Source organism: Caretta caretta, chromosome 5 (assembly GCF_965140235.1).
Source record: "Caretta caretta isolate rCarCar2 chromosome 5, rCarCar1.hap1, whole genome shotgun sequence".
Classification (NCBI taxonomy): domain Eukaryota; kingdom Metazoa; phylum Chordata; order Testudines; family Cheloniidae; genus Caretta; species Caretta caretta.
In genome coordinates this window covers 133,728,347-133,742,762 of record NC_134210.1, presented here as the reverse complement: position 1 = coordinate 133,742,762, position 14,416 = coordinate 133,728,347, and the positions used below count along the sequence as shown (strand labels likewise).

The 14,416-nt window shown below is 40.8% G+C and overlaps 1 protein-coding gene across 2 annotated transcripts in view; it reads right to left on the bottom strand.

Annotated features, from left to right (window-relative positions):
• The window catches only part of SLC44A1 (solute carrier family 44 member 1), an 87,472-nt gene that overhangs the window by 28,251 nt on the left and 44,805 nt on the right, over positions 1 to 14,416 (bottom strand). For both annotated transcript variants that reach the window (XM_048849897.2, XM_048849898.2), the window contains exons 4-5: positions 14,004 to 14,140; positions 4,222 to 4,315 (exon numbers count right to left, since the gene is read on the bottom strand). In XM_048849897.2, the coding sequence (XP_048705854.1) occupies positions 4,222 to 4,315; positions 14,004 to 14,140 (231 nt within the window). The remainder of the gene's footprint in view (positions 1 to 4,221; positions 4,316 to 14,003; positions 14,141 to 14,416) is intronic.

Below are 14,416 nucleotides of genomic sequence, written 5' to 3'. Positions count from 1 at the left end.
GCGCGAATTCGCACAGAACGCGGTCACGGCCATGGATCCCAAATGTAATTATTTTAATTGCAGTTCATTTTAACGTGGTCCCCACGTTAATGCGGTACCGCACATGGATCCTAAATCCTGCGTTCTCGCGAGGGTTCGGTGTACTTCTCACCCCAGTAAACAGACATTGGGATGCAGTTCACCAGCAGATAATACAGGAGAGCACAAACGTGAGACATTATTTTCCCAATGTTGCCCACTGGGGAGTTGCATCTTCTTGTACCCTAAACTAGATCAGACTATCAAGGTTGTCTATTTTATTTTTTAATTATTCTTTTCCATTTTATTAGCAATATTCTCTTGCTTGTAATTGAATCCAATGAATAAAATATATTTTTACATTAAATTGAAGAATTTTCTTTTAACCTCCAGATTCTTTCCTTCCTCTCCATCAGTTCGTACTGACTTATTTGCAAGATTTCAGTATAATGAAGCACCAGTGCACACTATCCCTTTGGGATTCTCCTATTTTAGTAGTGATTTTGAAGCCTGAGGTTTCCTGTATCAGATACCTCTTTTTAAATTGTGAGTCTTACCAAAATTTTAACCCTCACTTCTAATGTGAAGGGTTAGACTCATCTACTTTAAGAATATCCCCTCTATGCATTATTATTTTGGGGAGGTGGAGGAGACGAGGGAGATAATATACTAAAAAAGCAATTGTCTAATTATTCAGTTCAGAATTGGGAGGAGTTTATGGTCACCCTCATAACTAGATAATTAACAGATTCCCATGCTTTTGTGAAACTGACAGACATTTCTAAATAAAAAGAAATGTTATTTTTTAAGGTTTTAAGTCAACTGTGCTGACTAAGTAAATGCGTTTGCAGATGCTTATGCTGATACCCTGCTTTCAGTGAGTGGTAAAGCCAGCAGTTAAGCAGAACAGTTACACATTTAGTCAGAGCTGTTAAAAATCAAATTAAACCCATAGTAATGGCCTTCCCATTTAGAGAGCAGCCTATATATTCCCTCAGCTTTTTTATAAGATGGAGCCAGTTTTGGAATGTGTTAGCATCTCGCAGGTCTCCACAGAATGTATGCAATGAAATTTGAAAAACTTGAAATTAGAGGGCTTTGCATTTAACTTTTAATTCGTGCACGTGATCCAATTTTAAGAAAGCTTACAACGTTTCACAGGCTTATACCGAAAATTAGAGCTATCATTCTGACAAAGCTCAGTTTTTATTCTGAAACATTCAAAAAAAAAAAATCAATTTTTTACATCTTGACAAGAAAACAGACATTCTGAAAAAAGCCATTAGAAGCAATATGTCCTGGAGGAGAAATATATACTCTTTATCTTTATCACACAGCATTCCTGTATTAATCTCCTCATATCCCTCTTGCTTGTAGCAATTATACTGTACATATTAAGTTACCTGTTTTTATGTGTAATAGTTAAATAGAAACTGTTATAATTAATAAAAAATAAGGTCAGTGGTTGTTACAACCTTTTTTTGAATAAATGAGACTCTTGAGAATGCAGCACGAGACCTGTTTCCATTTCAGTGGTTCTGACTCAATGAGCATGTGATGTGCCTTGTTTAACAAAAAATGAAATAATAAATCTAGTCATAGTGACCTCTGCTATTGATAAGGCCCCTTGCTTATACCTTGAGACATTACATACTTAAATGAAATTATAAGCTTCTAAGAATAATCTGCTGCTTAATCATCATGATCAACATCGGCAGAATCTGCCTAGTAGGGGATGAGAAATAAATAAAAAAAGCACAAATATGACAGTTGCATTGAAATTATATTAAGAGTCCAGTTTAATTGGATACAGACGAGGAAATGAATGCAGAGTTAAGAACAGAGTAGTTCTCTATTAGGTGGGCCTCAAAACAGGGGTGGATGTGAGATATTTAGAGTCCCCATAACTGATATATACCAACTCATGTAGAGGAGACTAAGCCAACAGAATGGAGCGTTCTGATGCTGTGATATGCTCTCCTTTTCTCTCCAAACTCAATGGAAGCTCCTCTGCAGGGCCGTGCAGAGCTGGAACAGGTAGAGGCAGGAAGGAAGGGGAAACTGGCTAGAGGCCCTGCTCCAAAACCACCTTCATGCAGTGAAACTGCTCTCTAGCACAGGAAAGAGTTCCAGGAGGCACTACTGGAGGGCGTGGTTATCTCTGGCAGTGCTGTGAGGAAGCCAAAACGAGTAAGGACAGAGTTCCAAAGTTGAAATGTCAGAGTCCCCCAAGATCTCTGGGTTCCTCTGCAGGGCATGAGGAACACTTTACCTCCAAAACGATCAACTGGGAAACTGCAGGGGACAGTTCTCAGCTGACGTAAGTTGCCATAGCTCCACTGACTTTAACGGAGCTATTCCATTGACTTCAATAGAATGATATAATTTACACCAGCTGACGAGCTGCTTCCAGGAAGGGAACAACAGGGAGTTTTCCTCCTCAACACCCTTCTTCCTGAAGTTTATTTTATTTTTCCATCCTTCTGACCGTTTCATTTCTTCTTCACAATGTGCTTGTTCTCTCCAATAACTGCACGAGCACAAAGAAAAGGAGTACTTGTGGCACCTTATCTAGAACACAATAATGTGAGTTAAAGGCAAACTATTGGGCATTTCCTTTCATTTTTGGGGGGGGGGGTTAAGTCAAACTTTGGGAAACTTTAAAATTTAATGAATGTTTTTATTTTTATTTTAACTTATAACTGTAGAATAAAATGGAGAAACCCTCCACTGACATAACAGCTCCTTCTGACTATTTTAAAAAGCATTTTTGCCAGGAATTTGCACTGTATTATAAAATGATATGACACTCCATTCTACCTGCGTGCTTGCTTATTAAGCAAAATTCAATCCAATTGAATGACATGGGAATGTTTAGGAAGAAAAGTACATACAATTCTGGCAAAAATTAAAACTGACAAGCCATTTGAGTATGCAAAACAACACTGGAATTTGTATTTATTTTAGTTAGGTAGTGCAGCATCTATGCCTAGGTCTGTTGCATAGGCTACAGATCTGCAGTAAAAAAAAAACACAAATAAAGATTCAGAAAAAGTATGTTATTGTCAGCATTTGAGTTGCTGCTTATCGTAGTCAATTTAAAAACTTGGGTAAGTTATGGAGGTCAACAAAAGACATTTAAAACAACAGGTCCTAAAATGGATACAACATATCCTCTCCAGAACTTTTCTCTGTTTTTCCTTTACAAACACTCATGTCCATGCAGAGAATGTATGGCCTGACCGTGAACAGATATAATCAGACTGAGGTTCTTTAAGAAGTAAGACCTATGACTGGTCGCAACTGTTTGCATTGTCAAGCCCCTTCAATTTCAGCTAAAACACAGAAGACCAAAGCCACAAACACCCCTGTAGAAATCTTGTTAAAGACAGCGGGACTACTCACAGAAGTGTTTGCAGGACTGAGCCCTAAAATAATCGCACTGCTGAACAACTCAAAATTTGCTGTATAGCTGAAGTGCTGACTGCCCTTTTACTTCTGGGCAGCACTCTAATCTTCAAACACACAGCTGGGCTCCCAATGCCAGCAGCATCCTCTTTGTTACAATCGCTACCGTGTACTTTACCAAAAACAGCCAAGGCAGCTCTTGGTTGAAATTTTAAGCATTAAAACTAGAGCAAACGTAGTAATACGTGAACAGGAGTGCCTTCAGGTATTTGGGCTTTTTCTCTTCTTTCTGCCGTTTAAGCATCCCAGTGCTGGAAACTTAGACACAACAGAGAACCAGCAAATGAAACAGACCCACCCAGTTTAATTGGCTGAGTAAAGTGCAAGAAGCAAACACCATAAATGATAAACGTAATATTTTATGTGCATATATCACCTTTCATTTCGAAGCCCTTCATAACGCTGTGTACAAACAGCACCGCTAAAATGCAGCCAGCCCTCAGCGTGGCAAACACATTGCAGCACATTGCACAACACTGAGTATAGAACATCAAATAGTAGTTTGAATATTCCAGTTTTAATAGCACTAGTAACACAGTAGGTTGTGGGTTTTTTTTTTTTTTTTAGTGTTATGTTGACAGAGTCTCTTTAAAGATGAGCTTTGTACCAACAGAGTTAACATGCTAAAAACAAACACAGGTATGTTACAGAGAGACCTAAACTGTGGTTTGTGAGGTTTTTGTGAAATCTTTTTCAAACAAATGAACAATTAGACAAGAAGCCATTAAAACTTACCTCTCTGGAACAGGGAGCTTAGGACAAAGCTTAGAGGCCTGTGGATCAGTAGTGTACTCAGATGACTGTAGTTCATAGCTACATAAATTTGATCCTGTTGAAAGAAAAAAAATGTTACAAGATCAAAAATCTAATATTCCTGTTCCTGTCCAGCAAATCATCTTAAAATGGACAGGTTTCAGAGTAGCAGCCGTGTTAGTCTGTATCCGCAAAAAGAAAAGGAGGACTTAAAGTCTTTAACGTGCCACAAGTCCTCCTTTTCTTTTTATGAAATGGATAATAGTCCTGATTCTCCACTCCATTACATTACTTTCCCACCACTAAAACTCCATTGACTTCAGAGTTACAAAAGACTAGAGAAAATGTTTTGTAATAGAACGTTGAATCAAGCCCACCGTACGCTGCATTAGATGGGCCCTTTTCTCCATGGTTGGGTCATCTTCCTACCACCTTTGATCATGCAAGAGAGAAAGGCTAAATTCATAGTCCATTTTTAAAGGAAGGAGGACATAAATCACTAGACTCCTTGAAATAAGTCTCCCCCACCCCCAACTGTTTCTTAATGCATCAAAATTGCATAGAGACAACATCCATGATTAGGCATCAAAGGAACAGATTTTTATTGGTAAACATAAATTTCACTGTACACCCACAAATTGAAAAAAATATTTCCATCGATAGCAGGCCAAACTTACAGATGGGCAAAGTGAGAAAATGCTGCCTGACAACTCAGCTTGATTTAAGAATATTTACTTTGTATATGTTGACGTGATGGTGATTATTTGAGTTTAATGGTTAGAAAGTTTTAACTTTTTGAATCGCCTACTGTCAGTAACTAATTATAGTCTGAGCCGCTCCTTCCCCTAGTTTCCCCACAACTGTGAAAAGTTAAAATTGCTAAACACTGGGGAAAAAACTGCTTAAATACAAACAGATATTATCCATCAAAATTATACAAAAATAAAAATCAAATTCTGCCAAACCTATCCACGATGAAAAGAAATTATTCAGTTTTCTTTTTAAACTACAATTCATGTGCTTTACAGGGAGTAAAGAGAGGACCAACTATTGAGGTTAAAGAGTGAGTTAGCTAAAGATCTGTACGGAGAAGTGCTCTCGTGTTTATATTGTCAAACTCTATGGATGCTCAGCAGCTCTAACAAAGCTGAATCCCTCTCCACGTGCTGGCCAGTTAAACCGTATTGGAGACCAGGTTGGCTACAATCAAGTTCAAACCATGTGTAAGCACAGTTTTAAAAACTGCTGAGCCAGCATCAACTGGGCTTAATGGTGCTGCACCACACAGTAGCATTTCCTCCCATTTGCTACCCCTGCAGAAAGGAGTCCTCTATTTGTACAGAGAAGGGGCACAGCCTGGGAGTACCAGTGCAAAGTATCCCATGCAGTCTCAAGAGCCTCAATTGTATGGTTTAGATTTTTCAGGAAGAGATGAACATCTCTGTATTTAGCAGATCATTAAAGAAAGACAGGTGGCTGAAAGAGGCAATCAAGAATCAGGAGTTCTTGTTCCAGTTCTGCCATTTAGATAAATACTCCGGAGGGTATTCTGCGCCAAAAAATAAAAAATTCTGCATACAATATTTTAAAATTCTGCAAATTTTATTTGTCAAATAAATGTGGATGCTCTAGCATGGAATTGGGGAGCACAGGCCACTGGCTGCACAGAGGTGGGAGATAGCTGTGAAGCTCCCTCTGGGACACGTACTTAGCGGTGAGGCTGTACCAAACCCTGACATAGTGGAAGGACCGGGCCTGGCCTAGAAACACCCTGGCTCAGCAAGGCAGGATCCAAGCATGGAGGGGCTTAGCGTGGGGGGATCCAGGTGGGGGTTGAGAGGGTTCTGTGTGGGGCAATCTGGGTGCGGGCAGCTCAGTGGGGGATCCAAGTGCAGGAGTAGGGAGATCTGGATGCACAGGGGCTTGTTGGGGGGTTCTAGGTGCAAGAGTAATGGGACTCTGCAGGGGGGTCCACGTGAAGGTGGTTGGGGCTCAGCAGGGGGAGGGGTCCGACTGTGGAGGGGGACAGAGCTTTGCAGGGGGTCTGGTGTGGGGATCTCGGGGGGCGGGTCCAGATGCTGGGGGACTGGAGCTCATCGGGGGGGGTGAGGCTCGGTGGGAGGATCTGGGTATAAGGGGGTCTGGGTGCACAGGGACGGGGGGGAAGAGGGAGCTTGCAGAGCTTCCTGCAGCTGGGGGAGAAATCTGGCAGTGGGTCTGACTCGGCCTTGAATGCTGTGCAGGAAAAAGGAAGTCCTGTCCTCCCCAGCCCAGCCGGGACTAGCAGCTGAGCCCAGCTCAGGGTAGGAGCCACTAGCCGGGTCTTCCCCAGTCTTGCCCCCAGTTGTTTACCTCTTTGGTGGCTGCCCTGGGTACCTGAAACATACTACTGGGAAGGGTTGCATGACCGCTCTTGTGGCTTCCCTTTGCTTTCCTGTCAGAAAGTCATTTTTCTGCAGGCAAGCAAAGAAATCTGCGGGGAACATAAATTCTTCGCATTTCTAGAGGCGCAAAATTGCCCCAGGAGTAAAGGTGAAGCACTATGCCTCAGCTTACCTATCTGAAAAGTGGCTATAATACACCTGCCTACCTCACAGAGGTGTTGCAAAACTTATTTGTAATGCACTTGGAGCTCTCTGGATGAAAGGTTCTGTAATAGTGCAAAGCTATCTAATCTGAACATCTGTACTGAAATATAAAAATTCTGAATTAAACGTGAGCATGAACAGTCATAGACATGCCAAAGAGGGCTAGCAGTAGGAAAAGGAGCCATCAACATGCCCAGCACACCTTGTAAATAAAAGGAGAAACATTTTTTCAGTTCAGATATCATGAACCTTTTAAAGGATGCCAAAGTCAGCACATGAGGGTCGGGGAAGGGAGTAAGGAGAATCATTTGCTGATTTATGATGTAGTTATCCGAGCAAGCCTAGAAGTCTAATAATTTTGTTTCCCTCTGTTACTCATTTTTAGCAATGATCTATAAGATATTTGTATTAACAGAAGGCCCAACCCCACGTTCTCATATCTAAAGGCCCAAACCATGTCCCCTTCCCTTTGTCTGCAGAGCACCCTGCCGTCAATGGCCTAGATCTCACAGCGAAAGCGGATGACAGCAGATCTAGTGAGCACAGCCAGTGTGGGCTGAACCCCTTGCACATAAACTCATATCTGCAGGGCATATCCCTGTCCATATCCATATCCCTGCGCATGAACATTTAAGGCTAATGAGGAGTGGAGGTGGTGCACACATGAGAACATCACAGACCTCACTATCATAAATGATACTCTTTACTGGCAACATTAAAGAGGCTAACCATCAAATAGCCACGGCCACTGAACTATCTTCTCACTACAGCTGGTTCCAGCTGGTAGTGATTGAAGCCACAGACAAGGTGGAATAAGACAGACTGTACTGCTTACTATGCTCTACTGATACAGTGGACTTCATTCTCCAGCACTGCCACTTGGCATCTTTCAGAAACATTAAATACACTTTTAAAGGGAGGGAGAATAGGCGCAGTTGAATATTCAGAGTTTCTTGAACTCCTAATTGTCTCATAGGAACATAGTAGGCGCCAGTAAAGAGGAAGCATCAGAGGAAGGGAGAAATTAAAGCTCTCTATTAAATAGTTCTGGGATTCAAATAAAGAAGGGAGTATTCTCTAGAGCCTACAAGAGAGTTCTAAGGAACGAGACATTATTTACATCTTCATAAAAGGTATATAAATAATATCTATAAGACTGCAAAGGAGGAATAGCGGAGATATCCAATCATGGTTGCCACAGCAACTAACTGGATTCAAAAATGAGATTAAGAAATATTTATCTATCCTACAGTGAGTCAGAGAAGCCTTAAAGATGTATTTTTATATTCAGCTGCAATCCTTTATTTAAAAAAAGGCAGAATGCTGCCCAAGACCTTTTGTCTTTTCTGCTCTCCATTCTTTATCAGTAGATAGAAGCTTGAAAGAAAATATTACTGATTTCCTTGCCCCCTGGTACACAGCAATTCTCTCTCCTCCCACAGATTTCTAATGGAGCTTAAAAATGAGTGTGGCTTTTTAGCTTACTTTCTTTGCAATACAGAGTCATTGATGCAAGCACAATCCGGGGAGAGAGGTTCATTGGTTATACTCCCATTCCCAGGAGCAGAATACAAACATGTTTTGTGATTTTTTTTAAAGACTTGTTTCTGTTTTCAGTATAAGTGTACCAGACAGTGCTGACAGATGCAGACAGTTCTAGGCTACTGTGGAGGAGTGCCCCCAAGACCTCCGTGCAGTACTACTCAACCATAAATAATCAAACCAAAACATCAGTTGTATCTGTTACAGCCATTCAAAATTGTACTTATATTCAAATAATGGCTTTAGGCTATATGAGGTCTGGCAGAAACCAAGAGGTGTAAAATCAGTTTCTCCTTGGCAACATGCCTTTAACTAGGAAACCTAACAGCACAACCAGGAGCTTCAGTAATAATTATTCCTTGGCTATGATTTTCTTAACGGTTCTCAGGAGTGAAAACCAACATTTTCTAACCTTTGCGCATTTCCACAAAATATGGAAAAAATGTACAGTTCACTCCACATTATCTCCAACACATCTGTTTTTAGGGCAGGTACCAGTGATGTGCTTCAAAGCAGTGCTTTGATTATTACGTGTACAGAAGAAGAAGCCATTATAGCTCAGACCAGAGACCACTGAGGCAATAGTTTCCCCTATCTACAGCTGCTTCCAATTTCTTCACAATAGCTGTGTGCATTTTACTTTCAGACCCATCCCAAAGAAATCTCTACGAAGTCAGCAGATTAGGCCTTCTGAACCCAACTCTGATAAGACGACTAATTCAGTGTCTCTTTCCATTTCAGTTCAATTTTCAACCTACTGGTGTAATATAAACAGTGTGTGGTGGCTCTTGGCTTGTGCTCAAATCTGCAATACCCTCAGCCTCAACTCAGAAAGATGCCTGAATGTGACCTAATCAGCTTGATTTTCTTTAATATTTTCATTCGGGTCAGCCCCTACAGCAGACTTTTCTCCTTTAGTCTTTTACTTCAGTAACTGCCCCAGGAGTAGCATCCACCTGGACCTCTGCTGGATTGGCCTGGCTACAGACCTCTGCAAGTGAGATCCAGGCCAAGATGTTTAAAAATAGAAGCCTAATTCTAGGCTCTTAAATCCACATTTAGTCATTAGTGGCCTAATTTTAAGTGCTGAACAGCCAGCAGTTCCCACCAAGGTTAATGCTAGATGCCACACATTCAGCACTTTTGACAAATCAGACCACTTGTTTAGATGCATGTGGCTAATTTTAGGTTCCTACTTTCAGAAATTTTGACCCGAGATTTCATAGTACATGCATATATAAAGGCACTTTTTGGTGACCAGGGTTAAATACACACTATGGGACATGATGAGGAAGAAAATGAAAAAAATCTAATTGTCTTAAAAAATTATTTTAATTCAATCTGGCCAACAAGCACTATGTTCATCCCTGGTAACTGTACGATTACTGCATGGAGTCACTACAGGGCAGAGTTCAGGTTGTTTGGGTCCTTTAACTGTGCATTTTCACACATTAGTGTGTTTGGATTTTCAATTTAATCTGAAAAGTTATAAATCCAAGAAATTGAGAGTTGGTTTGGGGATAGTTACGATATCCCTGTAATGTTTTTTATCTTAACGTACATATACGTATTTCCAACGTTCCTCCACCTTAATCTAATTCTTTTCTGGGAATATTATACAACCCTAACTAAATACAACAGTCATTAATTTAGCTTAATTACAATCCAGTTATTCAGATGTAGCCTGTGCACAAGATTTCAATGGAGTTCAAAAAATGCAGAAAGTTTGAAGAATGTGTGATTCCATTATGAAGATCATCTGAGACATTACAAGGTCTGACACCAAAGAAACACAATTTCTTAAAGGCCCCATTCCGGATTAATTTCAATCTAGGTTAGTTAATGGATTTACTTTCAAATTCTCAGAAATATCCTGAATTCGGTGGATGCCATAATTTTGGCATGGACACACTATTCTTCATACTTAAGAAAAAGGTTGAATCTGCTTTAACCCAGACTCAACTCAACCTTAACTATGGAGCTGTAACCAGCACTATCATAACATTTAGAATGCAGGCAGTAAATTTCCCGCAAGTAACAAGTTTAACTGAATCAAGCTTTGGATCCTAAACAGTTGATATAATTTAAACAGAAGTACCAGCAGGGGATGACAAGATTTCATAACTGTATTCTCACCATCTTGCATAGTGTTCATCAGTGATCTTGTACTCTGGTTACATTTTTTTTGTGGGTGCTAATTTATTTACAACATGAAAGCTCAGTTTCGATTCAGCATCTACTTCAGTTAGAATGTTAATAATACAGAAGTTCAAAATAACTTCACAACGCCCCTCTACCATGTACATTGGCCAAACCGGACAGTCTCTACATAAAAGAATAAATGGACACAGATCAGACATCAAGAATTATAACATTCAAAAACCAGTCAGAGAACACTTCAATCTCTCTGGTCACTCGATTACAGACCTAAAAGTCGCAATATTACAACAAAAAAACTTCAAAAACAGACTCCAACGAGAGACTGCTGAATTGGAATTAATTTGCAAACTGGACACCATTAAATTAGTCTTGAATAAAGACTGGGAGTCGATGTGTCATTACACGAAGTAAAACGATTTCCCCTTGTTTATTTTCCCCCCTACTGTTCCTCACACGTTCTTGTCAACTGCTGGAAATGGCCCATCTTGATTATCACTACAAAAGGTTTTTTTTCTCTCCTGTGGTAATAGCTCACCTTAACTGATCACTCTCATTATAGTGTGTATGGTAACACCCATTGTTTCATGTTGTCTGTGTATATAAAATTGTCCTACTGTATTTTCCACTGCATGCATCTGATGAAGTGGGCTGTAGCCCACGAAAGTTTATGCTCAAATAAATTTGTTAGTCTCTAAGGTGCCACAGGTACTCCTGTTCTTTTTGCAGATACAGACTAACACGGCTGCTACTCTGAAACTTCAAAATAGTTTACCTCAAACCTAAATGACTGGCCCAAGGTCACACTGAGCGAATATGCATTAGAAAACAGGGATCAAAGCCCTTGAGTACTTTTGGCTGACACTTCCCTGCAATAAGTGCTAGACTTCAGATACCCTGGCCTAAGTTTACAAGAACCAAGGCAATTCCGTTTAATGCCAATTTTAAAACGTTTCACAAGCATTTGTTTTTTATACAGCAAGTGCCAAGGAGTTTTGGTTAGCCTGGATCACCTTTAGCACAAGATGCAGTACATTTTAGCAAATCGTGTAGCCTTTGGTTCAGTTCAACAAAGACAGTCATGCCGAATATACTGTAGTTATCACAGGATAATAAAGGAATTTTGATTTCCCAGCACAAGTTAGACTTACACAGAAAAACAACACCAGTCACGCACAGACAAGAGAAAGACACTAGGCTTAAGTGGCCACGTTTAAATATTTCAAGAGGCTCTGATGAAGAAATTTCTCCTACTGAATCCTTCACTTTAGTTGCACTAGAAGGCCACTGTACATCAAAAATGAGAGGTAGCCAAAATTAATACGATAAAATAAAGCCACCCTCAGATACTTGAAATTGAAGAGTTAATGGAAGTCAGCACCTCCAGGCCTTCACCAAAAGGGGCTCCAGGCAAACAATTCTCTGCTTTGTGCTCAAAACAGTAACACTGTCACTATTAGCTAATGAGCAGAAGTGTTCTGCCATGAGATGCAAAAAGATCAAGTGCCAAGGTTTAAGGGGAAAAAACCACTAACCATAGTAATGACAGCTGAATAACAGAACAACGAGAAGGGATTTTTGCCAAATATTTACATTTGGCTTCCTCACCTTTTAAAGTCCCAAAGTTGGTCACTTATCAGAGGGCTTTTCTAACACTGCTGCTTAACTCTGTTATAATTATTCCAGAATGCCTTAAGGTGGTGATATTGGTGGTCTCCCACAGTATTCTTGTCAGCAAGTTAAAGAAGTATGGGCTGGATGAATGCACTATAAGGAGGGTAGAAAGTTGGCTAGATTGTCGGGCTCAACGGGTAGTGATCAATGGCTCCATGTCTAGTTGGCAGCCAGTGTCAAGTGGAGTGCCCCAGGGGTCGGTCCTGGGGCCGGTTTTGTTCAATATCTTCATAAATGATCTGGAGGATGGTGTGGATTGCACTCTCAGAAAATTTACGGATGATACTAAACTGGGAGGAGTGGTAGATACGCTGGAGGACAGGGATAGGATACAGAGGGACCTAGACAAATTAGAGGATTGGGCCAAAAGAAATCTGATGAGGTTCAATAAGGATAAGTGCAGGGTCCTGCACTTAGGATGGAAGAACCCAATGCACAGCTACCGACTAGGGACCGAATGGCGAGGCAGCAGTTCCGCGGACAAGGACCTAGGGGTGACAGTGGACGAGAAGCTGGATATGAGTCAGCAGTGTGCCCTTGTTGCCAAGAAGGCCAATGGCATTTTGGGATGTATAAGTAGGGGCATAGCGAGCAGATCGAGGGATGTGATCGTCCCCCTCTATTCGACATTGGTGAGGCCTCATCTGGAGTACTGTGTCCAGTTTTGGGCCCTACACTACAAGAAGGATGTGGATAAATTGGAAAGAGTCCAGCGAAGGGCAACAAAAATGATTAGGGGTCTGGAACACATGACTTATGAGGAGAGGCTGAGGGAACTGGGATTGTTTAGTCTGCAGAAGAGAAGAATGAGGGGGGATTTGATAGCTGCTTTCAACTACCTGAAAGGGGGTTCCAGAGAGGATGGTTCTAGACTATTCTCAGTGGTGGAAGAGGACAGGACAAGGAGTAATGGTCTCAAGTTGCAGTGGGGGAGGTTTAGGTTGGATATTAGGAAAAACTTTTTCATTAGGAGGGTGGTGAAATACTGGAATGCGTTGCCTAGGGAGGTGGTGGAATCTCCTTCCTTAGAAGTTTTTAAGGTCAGGCTTGCCAAAGCCCTGGCTGGGATGATTTAGTTGGGGATTGGTCCTGCTTTGAGCAGGGGGTTGGACTAAATGACCTCCTGAGGTCCCTTCCAACCCTGATATTCTATGATTCTATGATTCTATATCACCATGGATAACAAAGCAGCACAGTTCTGAGGGGGGGGGGGGAGGGGGAAGGGGAGAGAGGAGGGAATTGAGTCAGTTTCATTCAACAGTATAGTTTCTCTTATGCTTACCTTACACAAAATACAATAAGAATGTTGAAAAACAGGGAATTGCACTGCAGTACTGAATGAAAACAGGATTATTACCCACTCATTGGCAGACACTATGCTCCAGTGCAGTTCAATAGCGGTACTGATCTCACCAATCCAATACTTGCAAGGAAGACTCAGCAGCGTAGGAAGGCTACCTGGAGCAGTAGCTTGCAGCAGCTTCCAGAATGCAGGGCCAGAGGTCCATACAATGTAAAACCCCTTTGGTCAAGTTCCTGTTAGGTCTTGCCTTTTTTCCTTCTTTTAGAAAATGAACTTTAAAAAGGACCTTCATGTAGATAACAGGGCAAGAAGAAATGGCTACTGTTAGTTTTAGTTTTATAAGAATACTAGAAATTATTCCCCTTGGTATTTCCTATCATGTTTTGTCAATTCAGTTTTAGTTCTGCTAAGTCTAAGACACCTTTATCTTTCCTATATCTATGAATACTAAACAAACGTATTTGGCTCCAGAGGAAAAAACGGATGTGCTTTCCTCATACCATTAGTTTCTGCAAATTTCTGAACATCAGCCAAAGTTTTTAGCTCTTTCCTTGGGCAAGCTGCTACACACAGAGCAATGGATTTGATCTTCCGATGTACCAGGTCTACATTGCATGGATCCAAAAAGAACACATACCTACAACAGGAAAAAAAACAAACAAGTGGCTGAATTATTTATATTGTAAACGACAAACTAAAATTTGTTTCTAGCAGAAAAATTCTACCAAGACATCAACAAATAATGTCAACCATAACAATAATTTCAGGATTCCTTATTTTAGGGCAATGCGACATAAGCACATACAGAAAGAAACTATCAGAGGTTGAATGTATGCACTGTAGGGATCCTTGAATGTACAGTCTGATATTGTACAATGGGAATACTCTAATACATTTGATCAGACTTCAGTAC